The sequence below is a fragment of the Mandrillus leucophaeus genome, unplaced genomic scaffold (genome assembly GCF_000951045.1).
Source record: "Mandrillus leucophaeus isolate KB7577 unplaced genomic scaffold, Mleu.le_1.0 Scaffold357, whole genome shotgun sequence".
NCBI classification, from domain to species: Eukaryota; Metazoa; Chordata; class Mammalia; order Primates; family Cercopithecidae; genus Mandrillus; species Mandrillus leucophaeus.
This window is the reverse complement of record NW_012103776.1, coordinates 88,313-103,958: the sequence shown is the minus strand read 5'-3', so window position 1 is coordinate 103,958 and position 15,646 is coordinate 88,313. Positions and strand designations below refer to the sequence as shown.

The 15,646-nt window shown below is 47.3% G+C and overlaps 1 protein-coding gene across 1 annotated transcript in view; it reads right to left on the bottom strand.

Annotated features, from left to right (window-relative positions):
* Positions 1-7,881: 7,881 nt before the first annotated feature.
* Positions 7,882-15,646, bottom strand: part of ZNF746 (zinc finger protein 746) — a 27,493-nt gene continuing 19,728 nt past the window's right edge. Inside the window, exons 5-7 of the mRNA XM_011989538.1 lie at positions 12,286-12,477; positions 11,669-11,794; positions 7,882-10,550 (exon numbers count right to left, since the gene is read on the bottom strand). Coding sequence (XP_011844928.1) covers positions 9,457-10,550; positions 11,669-11,794; positions 12,286-12,477 — 1,412 coding nt within the window. The 3' untranslated portion in view covers positions 7,882-9,456. The remainder of the gene's footprint in view (positions 10,551-11,668; positions 11,795-12,285; positions 12,478-15,646) is intronic.

Genomic DNA, 15,646 nt, shown 5'->3' with positions numbered 1-15,646 from the left:
CAGAGTAGGGCTTAAAGCAACATAGGGGCAGGTGGGGCTATTCCCACTCCATCCCAGTTCCTCTCAACCTGATGGTGCGATGAGACTTCATCAGCTTCCTTGCCTCCCTGGGACAGAGCAGGGAGGGCAGGGAGGGGCAGGGACTCTGTGGCTCCTGTGAGCCACAGGCCACAGGATGAGACGTCCGCCCCTGAGAAAGAGTTAGGGTCAGTACTTTCCAGATCCCTCTCTTAGGAGTGATTCGCAGTGTCAGAGCGGGTGAGGGTGAAGCTGAGCACTACCCCACTTACCTGGACGCTACCATACCAGCAGATGCCTGCAGTCACAGGTGGAACCAAGCTGAATGAAGGTTCTCCATCAACAGATGTAAGCACATTCTCCTCTACCTCCTTTTTGACCTTATAAAGCCAAAAGTGAAGCTTTGTGAAGGCCTAGGCTAGTGTCTGTGAGGGAAGCATGACAGGGTCTGAAGAACAGACTACATGTTCTCTTCACCCTAAGGTAGATCTAGCCTGAACCAGAGTTGAGGGGACCTGAGTTCTGTGTTGAGCTTCACTCAAAGTTCAAATGTGCCTCACACTAAGACTGAAATGAGACTTTCCTTATAACAGAAAGTGATGAAATATAGTATTAGAATTTTGACAAGATGTCATATGGTATCAAATAGCTGGAAAGCAAGGAAGGGTTGATATAGCACAATTACAGGGTAGTCATGAAGAAAAAGGAAAACTATTTTATGGTTATGCTCCAATGAATGAATACTCCTAAAACTTAAAAGCATAGAGCTGGATTTTTGTTTTCTTTTATAATCTGACAACTTGTTTTTAAACTAGAAAGCTTATTTTGTTTACATTTGTAGTGAATACAGATGTATTTAGATTTTTTTCATCATTTTATTTTATGATCTTTTCATCACTTCTTTCTCCCTTTCCCTGCCTTCTATTAGATTAGTGAAACTTTCTTCATTCAAATTTTCTCCCTCTGCTAGGCAACATTCTATTTCTATTCATCTAGCAGTTTTAATGAACATTTTAAACGTGTGTTTGACTCACAAAGTCTATATGTAATTGATATCTCTGCGCTTATCTTGAAGTCACAAGGACCATAGAGTACTTTCATTTTAATCATACTCCATCCACCTTACATGTGATTGTTTTCTAGTATTTTAGTTCCATTTTTTTGTATCCCTAAAATTTGTATTGTTTTATAAAGCCAATGCATGTTAAGATTTACCCACATTTACTGATACTTTTTCTCACCGTTGTTTCTTCTTATATCCTTCTCCTACTGGATTTACCTACTAAGTTCAAGTTTCTTCTTCCTGAAAGATAGTCCCTAATAGTTTGTTTTCAGTGAGGGTCTATGAATGGAATATCTGAGTTTTTATTTTCTGAAAACATCTTTATTTGGTTTTGCTGTTGTATGATAGTTGATCAGGGTATAAAATCTTCATTGACAGTATTTTCCCTTACCACTTTGTAGATGTTAGTCCATTGTCTTCTGACTTCCATGTTTACCATAAAAGAGTCTATTGTCAATCTAGTAGTTTTCCTTAGAAGCCAATCTGGTTTTTTCCTCTGGTTGTTTTCAGGATGTCCTCTTTGTTTTTGGTGTTTGATAGTTTTATCACAATATTTTTACATGTGACTTTACCTTTTATTGATGAAAATAGTCAAACTATAAAATATTTGAAGAGATTTTTTTTCTGAGCCAAATATAAGTGACCATGAAGTCAACAAAGAAAAAAAAAAGAGTGACCAATGGCCCATGACACAGCCCCAGGGGATCCAAAGTGGCTGGGCTACAGCTTGGTTTTTTATATTTTAGGGAGACACAAGACATCAATGAATACATGTAAGACGTACATTGGTTTGGTCTGGAAAGGCAGGAAAACTGGAAGCAGGGCCTTCCAGGACATAGGTGGATTCAAAGATTTTCTCATTGGCAATTGACTGAGTTATTATCTAAAGACCTGGAATCAATAGGAAGGAATGTCTAGGTTAAGATAAGGGGTTGTGAAGACCAAGGTTTTATCATGCAGATGAAACCTTCAGGTAGCTGGCTTCAGAGCTCTTATGAGACCTAAAAAGATGCCAGACTCTTAGTTAATTGTCTCCTGGATCACGGAAAAGACCTGGAAAGAAACAGGGATTTTCTATAGAATGTAGATTTTTCCCCTCAAGAGACAGCTTGGCAGGGCCATTTCAAAATATGTCAAAGAAATAAGTTTTGGGATAAAACACTTCAATTTTTTCAGGGCTTGCTATTTTTCATGTGATGCTATACTAGAGTCAGGCTAGAAATTGTGTCTTATTGCTACAAAAAGTCTTTTCTGGCAGTCTTGGGATCTCCATTTTAATGTTAATGCTAGTCAGCTGTGCCTGAATTCCAACAGAGGGCGGGTATAATGAGGTATGTCCGACCTCCACTTCCCATCATGGCCTGAACTAGTTTTTCAGGTCAGCTTTGGAATGCCCTTGGCTGAGGGAAGGGTCCATCAGTCAGTTGGGGAGCTTAGAATTTTATTTTTGGTTTACATTCTATTTACCTTATTCAGGACTTGTGCCTCTTAAATTTGAAGATTTATATCTTTCATCAAATTTTGAAAATTGTTAGCCATTCTTTTTTTTTAAAGTTTCTTTTCTCCAGATTTCCTAATCATTGCTTTCTAGATGAGAGCATCTGATTAGATAGAGGCATGGCAAATATTCCTAGCCTATGTTGTTAACATGTCATGTTCCTGTCCATAATTTTCTGTGTCCTTCATTCTGGGTACTTTTCTTATCTAGCTTTGATTTAACTAATTCTTTTCAGCTGTATCTAGTCCTGCAGTTTCACCAGTCCATTAAAAAATGTTCAAAGAGCATATATTTTATATATTCTAGAAATTCTGTTTCAAATACTACTTTCTTTTTTTATAGTATCTTGATTTTTTAAAAAATTAGAGATTTTGCACTCCTGGTATCTTGTTTTATGTTAGGGTTTGGCGATTTCTAGTTCTATGGTTTTCCCACTCTGCTTTTTCTACTTTGTGCCCTCTGTTAGTCTTACACATTACAAAAATACTCATTTTGTATTCTCTTCTGGATTATCTTTACATGAATTCAAGCTCTTGGATTTTAATCTGCTGCTTGTGTCCTCACTGATGGTGGATTGTTTCCTTGTGGATTTTGCAACGTGTGACTATGAGCTTACACTGAGCAGGGCTTGTGGTCTGGATTGTGGGATGGTTCCTCCTGTTTTTGAATTTGCTTCAGTCAGAAACCTCAAGTGCTATCACTGGGCAAAGGCCAATTTTTATGTCAATGTATCAGCCCAGTGGATAATGTACATTTGAATCACAAACCTGTATGAGGTACTAGCTGTGGTTTTGAATTCTGAAGGAAGATACCACCCCCTCTGGTGCCATCACCCAGAGTCCAGCCTGAAACAGGTAAGCTCTCTGTCGTCTGTGGCAGCCGTGGAGCTACGCCATTCACATCTCCATTCAGGAACTTACTATTCAGCTGCAAGGTGCCCTGCTAACAGCTTAAGTAGTGAACCCCTTCAGAAAATGCCCTGGTTTTCATGCTTTTCTTGGGCAGCCCCAGTCCATGGCTGAGCAGGTGGGGTCCTAGGGCCTGGTTATTTCTGCCCAACATGGAACTTCTCTGAGAGGCAATATTTGCTCTTGAGCCCCTCATCGGGTTGGCTGAAACTCAGATCCACATCCTGCTCTGTTCCTGCTTCCTTACCTCTTTCCTTTCACAGGTATTGGCCCTGCCTTGTGGCCTAAGACTTGCCTGAAAGATCCTGCTTCCTCCCCCATTTATCTTCTACAGGCATTATTCCCCAGTAGACCTCCTGAACTCCAAGCCGTGTCTCAGTGTCTGCTTCCCAGAGATGCAACTAACACAACATCCTTTGTTGTTGGGATGCATTTTTTTCTGAACCATGTATTTAATGATGACGAGGCCCTCGAAAATGAGGCCTCAAGGGGCTTTATGTGGAGGTGCCAGTTTTTACCTCTGTTGGCCCAAGGCCTACATATCCTTCTCCTCACCCCACTCCAGGTAGGCCCAGCAGCGACCCACGTGCTGACAACTTGGGTGTACAGTTTTGCCTTCGTTTGGGGCACACTGGAGTTTCCTTTTATTTCATTCTATCTTAGCTCCATATTTAAAGTTATGTTTGGCCAGGTGCGGTGGTGGCTCGCACCTATAATCCCAGCACTTTGGGAGTCTGAGGCGGGCGGATCATGAGGTCAGGAGACCTATACCATTCTGGCTAACACGGTGAACCCCCGTCTCTACTAACAATACAAAAAAAAATTAGCTGGGCGTGGTGGCGGGCACCCATAGTCCCAGCTACTCGGGAGGCTGAGACAGGGGAATGGCCTGAACCTGGGAGGCGGAGCTTGCAGTGAGCCAAGACCGCGCCACTGCATGCACTCCAGCCTAGGCAACAGGGCGAGACTCTGTCTCAAAAAAAAAAAAAAAAAAAAGTTATGTTTATGAGGTCCTCCTGTCTGGAACTTCCAGATGTAGTTGGGTCATACAATCCACAATATTTGCATTTATGACTCTGACCAAATTTTTTTTATAAAACATAATTATTTAAGTGTATGTATTTCATGTCTAAACTGTGTTTTTAATGTCTTTAAATAATCAGGTACAACTGTACAACTCTGGGTTAAAAGAAACTTGACAATTACAACAAAATTAGAAACTTCGTTTTATAGCTGTCAGGGAATAAAGGCCTCCTTATGACTTCTAAGTTTCTTGCCTCATTTTTTAATTTTTTTTTTTAAATTTTTTGAGATGGAGTTTCATTCTTGTTGCCCTGGTTGGAGTGCAATGGCATGATCTTGGCTCACTGTAACCTTCACCTCCTGGGTTCAAGCAATTCTCCTGCCCATTCTCCCGAGTAGCTGGGACCTCCTGTTCTGCCCGTTTCGGCCTCCCAAAGTGCTAGGATTACAGGCATGAGCCACCACGCCCGGCCTCTTGCCTCATTTTTAAACAGACAACTTTTACACACCAAGTGAGAGATGGTCTCATGAGGTGACAGACGGAGCCTGAGCAGGGGTCTGCGGGAAAAACAGGGGCGGTATCAGTTCCACCTGGAGAGATCAGGGAAGGCTGGGTGATGCTTTGGGCCAAGACCTGGGGGAAAGTGGGAGTGCACCAAGTGGTCCATGAGGAGGGGAAGGACACGACATGCAGTGGGAACGGCATGGTGCTTAGGGAAAGGCTGGCAGTTCGGTTTGTCTAGAGGGTGAGATGCAAGCGGAGGAGCAGAACAAGGAAGGAGTGCCCTCATGAGGGGCTGGATGTGCTGTGCTGAAGTATGCATTTCAGCAAGCAGATGACGGGGAGCCACTGGAGTACTTTACATCAGGGAGCCTCAGTAAGCAGACTTACCAGTTAAAAAGGCCCCCCGGGTCAGTATGAAGGATGGACTGGTGCAGGGTGGGGGTAGGAGTTATAGGCTTAAGGCCCAGAGAGACCTCTAACAAGCCTTCAATGTGGAAAAATGATTGACAAATGTCAGAGGAATGTCAGCGTAATAGTTACAAGTGGCCAGGGCAGTCTTCAAAGATCTTGATGCTATTGAGATGGTTAAAGTGCAGCTTAACCCATCTTGTCTTCAGTCTGCCTGTGAACATGACAATGATGCTGCATTGCTACTTAACAATGGAAAGAGTTGGAGGGAGGGGGCCATCCTCAGAAGCGTCGGGAATAAGAAAACAAAACTGTAAAAAGATGAAGGAAAAGATGTCAAGAGGAGGCAACAGCAAATGAACACCTTTTGATGGGCAACAGAGGGTGGCCAAGATGAAGGAATGGCTGGAATGATGAACCTCAAATGTTCTCATTTTGGCACAAGTTATTTCAGTGCCAGAACATATATGAACGTCCCAAGGAGTATTTGGCCTGGCCTCAGAGAAGCAATGAGGGTTGCCCTGAGTTTTGGGAGGTGTGGTAAGCTGAATAACACATCCCTCTGCCTAGGATGTCCACATCCTAGTCCCCAGAACCTATGAATATGTTAACCTTATGTAGCAAAAGGGACTTTGCAGACTTGGTTAAATTTGGATCTTGAGAGGCAGAGATTATCTAAGTGAGCCCAATGTAATCCCAAGGGTCTTTAATGAAAGTAAGGCAGGGCAGTGAGTCAGAAAAAGATGTGACAATGAAAACAGAGGTCAGAGTGATTCCTGTGGAGGAAGGGGCCACGAGCCAAGGAATGGAGGGAGCCTTAGAGGTTGGAAAAGGGGAGGAAATGAATTTCCCTCTGAAGTCTCTGCCTCTGGAAGCAATTCTGCCCTCATGATACCTTATTTTGGTTCCAGAACTCATTCTGGATTCTGATCACCAGAATGGTAAGATAAACGTGTGCTGGTTTCAGCCACTAGGTTCCTTATCATTTGTTACAGCAGCAGCAGCAGCAGCAGCAGCAGCAGCAGGAAACTACTAGAGGAAGAGAACCCTGTGCTTGGCCAAGCATGATGCTTTGGGACAGTGGTAGTGCAAGGGTTCCCAGGAAGTCCGTGGGGAGTGGTGGCCCTCTCATTCACTGGTACTCGTCTGGTCTCCCTCACAACTGACTGGGCACCTCCTCTGGATGTATGAAGCAGAACTCAACTCCCCTGCCCAAACCTGCTCCTGTGTTCTCTGTCTTGGTGAGAGGCACCCAAACCAGAGACCAAGGAGTGCTTCATTTAGGAAACCATGCACCAGGATTCTGGCCATGATACTCCAGATTTTTGCATGTGGTGTGTGGATGAGAGGGAGTGTGAGAACACACAAGATCACTGGGGAGGGTACAGGGTGAAGAGGTGCCCCAAGCTGGACAGACACCAGAGGCTACTCCAGACTCAGCCAGGGGGCAGGTGGACCAGAAGCACAGCAGAGAGGTCAGGACTGACAAGAAGGGCAGCATGTTCCCATCCCCAGTTATCCTCACAGCAGCCAGGGCAGATCTTCTCCCATGCCCGCTGTGGCAAAAATTAAGGTGGATTTGACATTTTCATTTTCTTAAAAAGGCTATGACCAAAACAGAAGACTGAAAACTCGAGATAAAATGGTAATGATTATTAACTCTGGCTGATAGGAATATGGGTGCTAGCCTGGCTCAACTGCCATTGGCTAGACCTTGCTCTAAGACCTGGATTACAACTACAGGCATCACGATCCTTTCTTCACCTCATGCCCAGCCAAGAAAAGATGCAAGAGGCCAGGTGTGGTGGCTCACGTCTGTAATCCCAGCACTTTGGGAGGCCAAGGTGGGCAGATCACCTGAGATCGTGAATTTGAGGCCAGGCTGGCCAACATCGTGAAACCCCGTCTCTACTAAAAACACAAAAATTAGGTGGCTGGCGCCTGTAATCCCAGCTACTTGGGAGGCTGAGGCAGGAGAATCACTTGAACTCAGGAGGCGGAGGTTGCAGTGAGCCGGGATTACACCACTAGACTCCAGCCTGGGCAACAGAGCGAGACTCTGCCTCAAAACAAAACAAAACCCCAAAAACATGCAAGAAGAAAGCATCCAACATCCATTTATCTTGGATACTGTGCAATTTTTCTCCCAGACTTTCCTATCTTCATGTATGTCATCTCAAATCCTACACAATGTAATGACATAAACTATGTTTATATCCTGTTGGAAAGTGATTTGATGTGTTTTGATTCTCTCTCTAAATGTCAGTTTCTCTTCACAGAGTCAAATCTCTCTGGAATCTTCCATTCCTAGTTCTCAAGGTCAGTCACCTGTCTGGGTCCAGGTGACCAAGCCCAGAAGGAGGGCATTATGAAAGCTGACCGGACAGCCCCTTGGAGGGCATGTTTGGGGGCATCAGTGACAAAGACACATGCCTAGGAACGGAACCCAACAAACCGCCTTGGTGCTGGTTAGGTTTTATTTTAACAGGATGTTTTCTCTTATTTTTCAAAATATCAGTTATATCAATATTAGAAGTGTAAACAGGTACAAAATATACAGTACATAGAAACAATTTTCTTAACTAGTCTATTGCCTAATAAAAGTATGCATGAGGGGGCTGAATGAATGGGCGCTGCCAGGTCCCTCCCTCTGCAGGGGAGACAAGAGGACCAGTGGCTGCTTCAACAAAACAGGAATGGATATTTGTGTGGTAGGAACAGCACTGTGGTCAAATTAAGAAATCTGGGCCCACCTTTACGATGTTAGATGCTGGAATGAACAAGCCACTTGGCCCCCATACCCAGTCTCATGAGCTGGGCCCTCCAAGTGCCCCCAACAGGTCTGAGAGTGCACATGCTAAGGAGACTAGGGCACAGGGGAGGTGGCTGCAACAAGCAGAAGTTCCTTCGAGGCCTGGTGACTGGACTCTTGTCGGTGTGGGACAAATATTTTAAGAGGGAAAACCTGGAAATCTCTGCTTTCCCGCAATGATGTTCCAGTAGGATGAGACGTCTCGCCTGTGGCTCTTCCCCACTCATGGCACACCATGTGTACTCACAGTGAGAGGCCGAGGTGTGGCCCCTCTGAGCGGTTTGCACCTCTAAAAAGAAATCCCTGTCCTGCTGCTTCCCAAGGTCACAGTAATGATCAAATGAGATGCATTTTGAAAATGAGAAACCACCATACAAAGTGAACAGGAGACAGAAGCATCTCACGGAGTGGGAGGCAGCCCCAGGTGGGGGTGGGCGGCCAGGCTTTGCTCCTGGGGTGGTGCAGCTCCCCAGTTTCAGCTTCTCCATCTCTCCAGACCTAATGCTGTGATTTCTGACAACTCGTCCTTATGAGGCCGAGGAGTCACACACTAGGAGACACCACCAGGTGCCCTTGGGACAGGTACTGCAGATGGCCTGAAATAGAGAAAATTGGGGCCAGCACTTTTGGGGGACCTTTTCAGGAGAGGCAAGCTGGGAAATGCAACCGCTATTCCTGGAGGGGTCCTTCCTGCTGCGCTGAGGTGTGCTCCAAGGGACCCAATGGCCCTCACTGCCCAAGGGCTTGGTGCTCTGGGCTCACTCAGCCCACCTGGGCAGAGCAGGGGCACCCATGAGACCCCATCCCCAGGAGTCAGTGGGCCAGGGGTCCCCAACTGCTAACCTTCCAACACACTATCAGACTCAGTGACATAGTGACAGAAATGCAAGCCCTGAAAACCAAAAGTACCTACAAAATTCAAATGGCCCTATTACTATTTTCCAGCTTTTTCCTCAAGAATTAAAAAAAAAAAAAAACAGGTTTGCAATTAAATTACTTAAAATTCTACAGCTCTCCCATTTCACAGAGAATTCTACTTGGTTTCGAGGTGGCAGCTGTCCTGGTGGATAGTTTCTCCTTCTCCAGTGATCATCAGTTCAGCAACTTGGACATTTGGGTTCTCCCCGTCCCGCGTCTGCCTGAAGCTTCCACGCCGCCCTGCTGCCTGCACACGGGGCTTTTTACACGTGCGGCCAGCCGGGGTCACGGGGCTGGTGGTGCTCACATGTCCCCGCCATCGGTGGGTCCTAGGACGCTGAGGCCACAAGTCCAGTCGGTCACAAGGTCTGTGGAGGCCAAAGGTCCTTTGGAGGCGGGGCTCTTGAACGGGTCGGGCGGTGCGGGCGGCGTCGGGAGTGGCTGGCCTCGGGCCGGGGTCTTGGCGCCCGCCGCATGGTTGCGCTGGTGCTTGCGGAGGTGGTCCTTGCGGATGAAGCTCTTGCCGCAGACAGTGCAGGTGAAGGGCCGCACGCCCGTGTGCGTTCGGTAGTGGTCGATGAGCTTGGAGCGTTCGGTGAAGCGCTTCTCACACTCGGTGCAGGGGAAGGGACGCTCGCCCGTGTGCAGCATGCGGTGGCGGATGAGGTGCGCAGGGCGCGTGAAGCAGCGGCCGCACTCCCCACACCGCAGGGCGCTGCCATCCCGTGCGCTGCCCCCACCGCTGCCGCTGCCGCCGCCGCCGCCACCGCCGCCGCTGCCTGTGCCAGGGGCTGACCCGTCGGGCACCCCGCAGCTGCGCTGGTGCGCGCTCAGGCTGACCTGCAGCTGGAAGCTCTTCCCACACGTGGCACAGGTGAAGGGCCGGCCCCCGGGGGGCGCCGCGGGGTGCTTCTTCAGCCCTGGCTTGTGGCCAAAGCCTTTGGTCCGGCCAGGGTATTTACAGGGTTCGTTGAAGGGCCTCGGGGCCTGGCTGGGGTCCAAGACGGCCTCTCCGTTATCTGAGGAGTAAGGAAGCCCCTCTGGCCCCGTCCTCGGGTTCAGGCCCACTGGCGGTTTACACCGGAAATTCCAGCCCCACCGGACCCCCCCGAAGAGCCAGTCCCCAGGAGGAGTCTCCTCCTGGGCCACAGCAGGGCTGAGCTCACTCATGTCCCTCTCAGGCCGGGCGGGCTCTCGCAGCCCCAGCACAGGGTCCTGGCTGGGGAAGGAGCTGCCCTGGCTTTCCCAGGCTCCTTCCTGGGCAGGACTAGGGAAAAACCGTGTGGCTTGGCCTGGTCCAAACAGGGTCCCGTGAGCCTCTAGGTCAGTAGGATGTACAGGTGTGGCCACCACCTCCTCTTCCTGGACTTCTGTTTTTATTACAATTTTTACATCTGCTGAGAAAGACAAAAAGACACATATTGACCTGTCCCTCACCTGCTGAGCGAGCCAGGATCTGCCACCATCACTGCTCAGCAGCTGCTTGGCCACACAAACTCCACCAAGGCCCTTGTGGCTGAGCCCAGAGGGCAGCTCAGCAGAGCAGCCTGGTGGTTGTGAGGCGGCCTCCCACCCGAGGACACCAGTGTTCTGGCACCTTCACCACAGGAAAAGCCACCAGCATATCTGCTCCCCAGGTTCCATTTTTCAGTGTGGCTGTTAAGGCAAAGCATGAATTGATCCTCAGAAAGGAATTCGGACTGCTGCAGGTACTGTGCCCCACCGCAGTGCAGGGAATGAAGGTTCAGAGAGCTCGGCCACACAGCAGCTGTGGGCTGCAGGCAGTTCCTAACCCACAGCTCATCTGTGAATGCCCACTTCACAGGTGTGAGGATTAAACCAGATGACATGTCTGAAAGTGCCTTAGTGAGCTATTTGACATGCAGCAGCATTCAATAAATGGACCCACTAGCTAATGATAAAAATATTACTGAATAAGAATGTGTTTGATTTTATGTAAGTGTACTTGAACTTCACATTCTGAGGTTTCACATCAGGGATCTTGGCTATTAGCACGTGTTCTGGGTGCTAAAATATGACGTTATTAAAGTAACAGGTGACTGGGCTTTACAACAGAAGTAAACAGAAAGCTAACATAAATTTGGTGGCAGTTCTTCTGAAATCGGCTTTCAGACACCTGTCTTTGGTAGTACCAATATCTAAGAAGTGGTTTCAGTTCAGTTTTGTTTTCTTCCATGCCAGAGAGAAGCCACAGTTGCTTAAGCCTGGGGAGGAGGTATATCCTTCAATCAATCAGCTTATTAGAATACACCACTTAACACCATATGAAAAAGCAACAGACTGAAACATGGATGTCCTCAAGAAGGGCTGCGGACGCCTATGATTTGGGAAGGAGATAAAGAACAGAATGTGCAAAGGGTCATAAGAGTGCAGACACCCTAATGTCTATTGGCTGGAAGGTCAGAGCAGTTCACCAACGAAAGTGAGACGCCTGGACGGAGGTACTCCCCACAGGCAAGCATGGCCCTTCCCTTCCTCCTGTTGCCACCCGTACCTTCTGTGGAGGCTGCTGTGTTGAGCTTCAGGGTCCCATCCGAGCATGCTGAAGAGGGATGGTGGGGAGGGAGATCCGCCTGCCAGGAGGTGGGTGGGATGGTGGTGGAAAAGTTGGAATGGACACCTGTGATAAGGGGAGAACAGAGCCTGTGGGTTAGGGGAGGGATGGGGAGGACAGAAGACTGCTGGGGAGGAGAGCAGGCTAAGCTCTGAGGTCCTCCCCACTGGGGGCTTTTCTTTTGTCCCGGTTCTTTTGTCCCCCACTCTGAGGCACTGGGACGCTCAGACATCATCGCTGTGTTTCACACGGGCCCGTCTTGAATAGAGGCAGCCAGTGACTTCAATGCCCAAAGACGGGGCAAGAGGAGCGGCCGTACAGTTATGCAGGGGCCACTGGAACAGGGCCAGAGAGATGCCCAGGAACAGCATCTGCGACCTGAGAGAGGCTCGAGACAAGTCCTTCAGTACAGTCCCACCTTAAAATGGGAAAATTTCTAAAGTTGTCAGGTCGGAAGTGTTGAGGGCCCACAGCTCCCCCATGCTGCCACAAGCCCTCCCCTGTCCCTCCTGTGATCCCTGAAACTCATTCCTTATGTCCCTGTCTCAGCCACTTACCAGAGGTGGCGTCCGTGGAGATGTCTGCTGTGCCGGAATCCAACTGGCTGAGGCCCCAGGGCTCCTCCCCGATATCTGGCTGCCCAGCTGCCCATGCCTCCACGCCTAGGGCCTGCTGCTCCTGGAGCTGGAGCTCACCCTCCTGCTTGATCTGCATCAAGAGGTCTGGGGCAGGAACTGGGGGCCCCGAGCCTAGGAAGGGGAGCGAGTGTGAGGATGCAGCATCACGGCCCCAAGAGGTCTGGGGTGGACACGCACCTAGCTGGAGAGGTAGACACAGGGGCCTTACAAGGGTCCAACAGCAAAAGAGCCTGGTGGGAAGGCAGGTAGCAGCAAACAGGATGGGGGCCTAGGGCAGAGCCTGAGGTCACATGGTATTGGGAATGCAGGTAGGGCAGGAAAGGGTGAGGTGGGGGAGGGGAAGAATACACAAGCACATTATCAGGGCTAGGCTGCCAGTCCAAGGGGAGACTGAGTTGCCCTGGGAATGGCCTGCCCTCACTTGAAACACAGAAATCCTGGACAAAAGTGAACCCCAAGTCCCCCCCAAAACCTTACTCCCCTCATATATTTAAGTGAGTTCAGAAGAAAAGATCCCAGAGGTAAGAATGACAGAGAACACACAAAGTCCAATCAAGAGTTACAGTGGAAGGCAAGCGACCTAGAGTTGTTGGAATAGGATACAGGCCTTAGGGGCTGGGCTTTCATGTCCATGTGAGGCTGGGAGTGTGGCCGAGCCACCTGCCTGAAGCCGGGAGCCATAGGCTGTGGCCTGTCTGTGAGATGGGGACTAGGAAAACTCCACCTGCCTGCGGGAGCCACCAGGAAGCAGCCTACTTGTCCAGGGCTATGTGTGGGAAAGAAACCCATAAAAACTTGGAATCCCATGTCCACACAGAATTCACACTACCCACATGGGCAGACACCATAAACTGAGAAATTCACAGAAAAACTGGCTGACAGCCATGGCAACTTAGGAGGCCCCAGCATGGGCAAATGCAGATCTGCCTCCGAGGGGCACCCACACAATGCAGTCCACAGGGGGCTCCTAAGGGAAAACTAAAACCAGAAGAAAAACTAAAACTTACAAAACAGAAGAGGTGCCAAATGGCCATGATAGTCATGGCAGAGTTCACTCCCAAGAACTACAGAAAAAAAGGAGAGGCTGAATGATACAGTAACCTAAGTATGTCTAAGATCATCAAAGAGATAAAGAACAGAATCTTTAAGGCAAGAACTGTAAATTATTTTGAAAAAGGTAGATTTGAAAAAGAACTCAACATTCTACAAATGACAGAGGCAGTTATGGAAATGAAAAACTCAAATGGATGGCTCTGGCTCAACAACAACAGACTGAACACAGCTAGAGAGAATATTAATGACTTGGGAGAGAGATCCAGGGAAATAATCTAGAGTACAACATTGAGAGATAAAGAATGACAAATACGAAAAAGTTAAGAGACATGGAGGATAGAATGAGAAATTCCAACACATGCTGGTAGAAATCCCAGAAGAAGAGAATGGAGAAATGAGTAATGGCAATAGGTAAAGAAATAATGGTTGAGAAATTTCCAAAACTGACGGCATTGGGTAAGTCCACAGTTTGAAGGAACAGACCAATTCCCAAGTAAGTAATAAAACAAACAAACCTAGACAACATTCATGTGAAATGGAACCATAGGAAAGACAAAGAGAAAAATCTTAAAAGGTACCCAAGAGACAATAATAACATTCAGACTAAGAGTAGATTTTCTTCAGCAACTAGGATATCAGAAGATCATGGAATATCTTCAAATGTTGAGAGAAAACATCTGTCAACTCACTTCATGAGGCTAAGACAATTTTTGTTGCACAAACTAGAGGGGTTGTATATGAACAAATTTAAAAAATAATCTCATATATGAACAGATATGCAAAGATTCTAAATGAAAGAATTACAAATCAAACCCAGCAATATATTTTCAAAAAAGAAAAAGACATAATATATTATGAACACATTGGGTTTATTCTGAGAGCTCAAGGATAATACTAGAAAATATAATGAACAAAGTTAAGATTAATAGCAAAAACAATAATCATCTCAACAGATGTAAAAACAACATTTAGCTCTTCTATTTTTGACATATGGCTGGCTAGATGTGCAAAGAAACAAATTCCTCCCAATGCGGAATATCTAAAATTGCTGAGTAGGCTGGGTACAGTGGCTCATGTCTGTAATCTCAGCACTCTGGGAGGCTGAGGTGGGAGGAGCTCTTGAGCCCAGGAGTTTGAGGCTGCAGTGAGCCATGTTTGCACCACTACACTTCAGGCTGGGTGACAGGGTGAGACCCTGTCTCAAATAAACAAACAAAAAAAGCCAGCCTAGGCAACATAGAAGACCCTGTCTCCACAGAGGGGAAAAAAAAGTTTTTTAAAAAAAGTTAGCCAGGCATGGTGGCATCCCCTGTGGTCCCAGCTACTCAGGAGGGCCACTGTGGTCCAAAAACTTCCAGGTCAAGACTGTAACTTGAAGTGGTCTTAAGTCTGCACTGGCATCAGATGACCAGCCAAGGAACACATACACATTCTCAGGAGGAAAGCATTTTAAACATAGCTTTCAAATAATTAATGAGATTATTTACAGAAATAAAAAAGGGGAGTAAAGTATGAGGAAACAAGACTATCAAAACTGACCAAATTTTGAAAAAGAATCAAATGTAACTTTAGAGTGGTAACAAAAATAACTGAATTTTTTTTTTTTTGAGATGGAGTCTCGCTCTGTTGCCCAGGCTGAAGTGCAGTGGCACAATCTTGGTTCACTGCAACCTCTGTCTCCCAGGTTCAAGCAATTCTCCTACCTCAGCCTCCCCAGTAGTGCTGGGAGTGCAGGTGCACGCCTCCGGGCCCGGCTAGTTTTTTTGTATTTTAGTAGAGATGGAGTTTCACTGTGTTGCAGGCTGGTCTCGAACTCCTGAGCTCTGGCAATCTGCCAGCCTCGGCCTCCCCAAATGCTACGATTACAGGCGTGAGCTACTGTGCCTGGCCAATAACTGAAATTTTAAAATCCAATGTGTAGGTTAAACAACAGAATGGAAATGACTGAATGGTGAATAGTGAACTAACTAGAAGATAGAATAAATTATTCCAACGTTGGCCAGGCACGGTGGCTCACACCTGTAATCCCAGCACTATGGGAAGCCAAGGAGGGCGGATCACCAGGTCAGGAGATCGAGGCTAACATGGTGAAACTCCGTCTCTACTAAAAATACAAAAAATTAGCCAGATGTGGTGGTGGGCGCCTGTATCCCAGCCTACTCGGGAGGCTGAGGCAGGAGAATGGAGTGAACCCGGGAGGTGGAGGTTGCAGTGAGCCGAGTCGCAC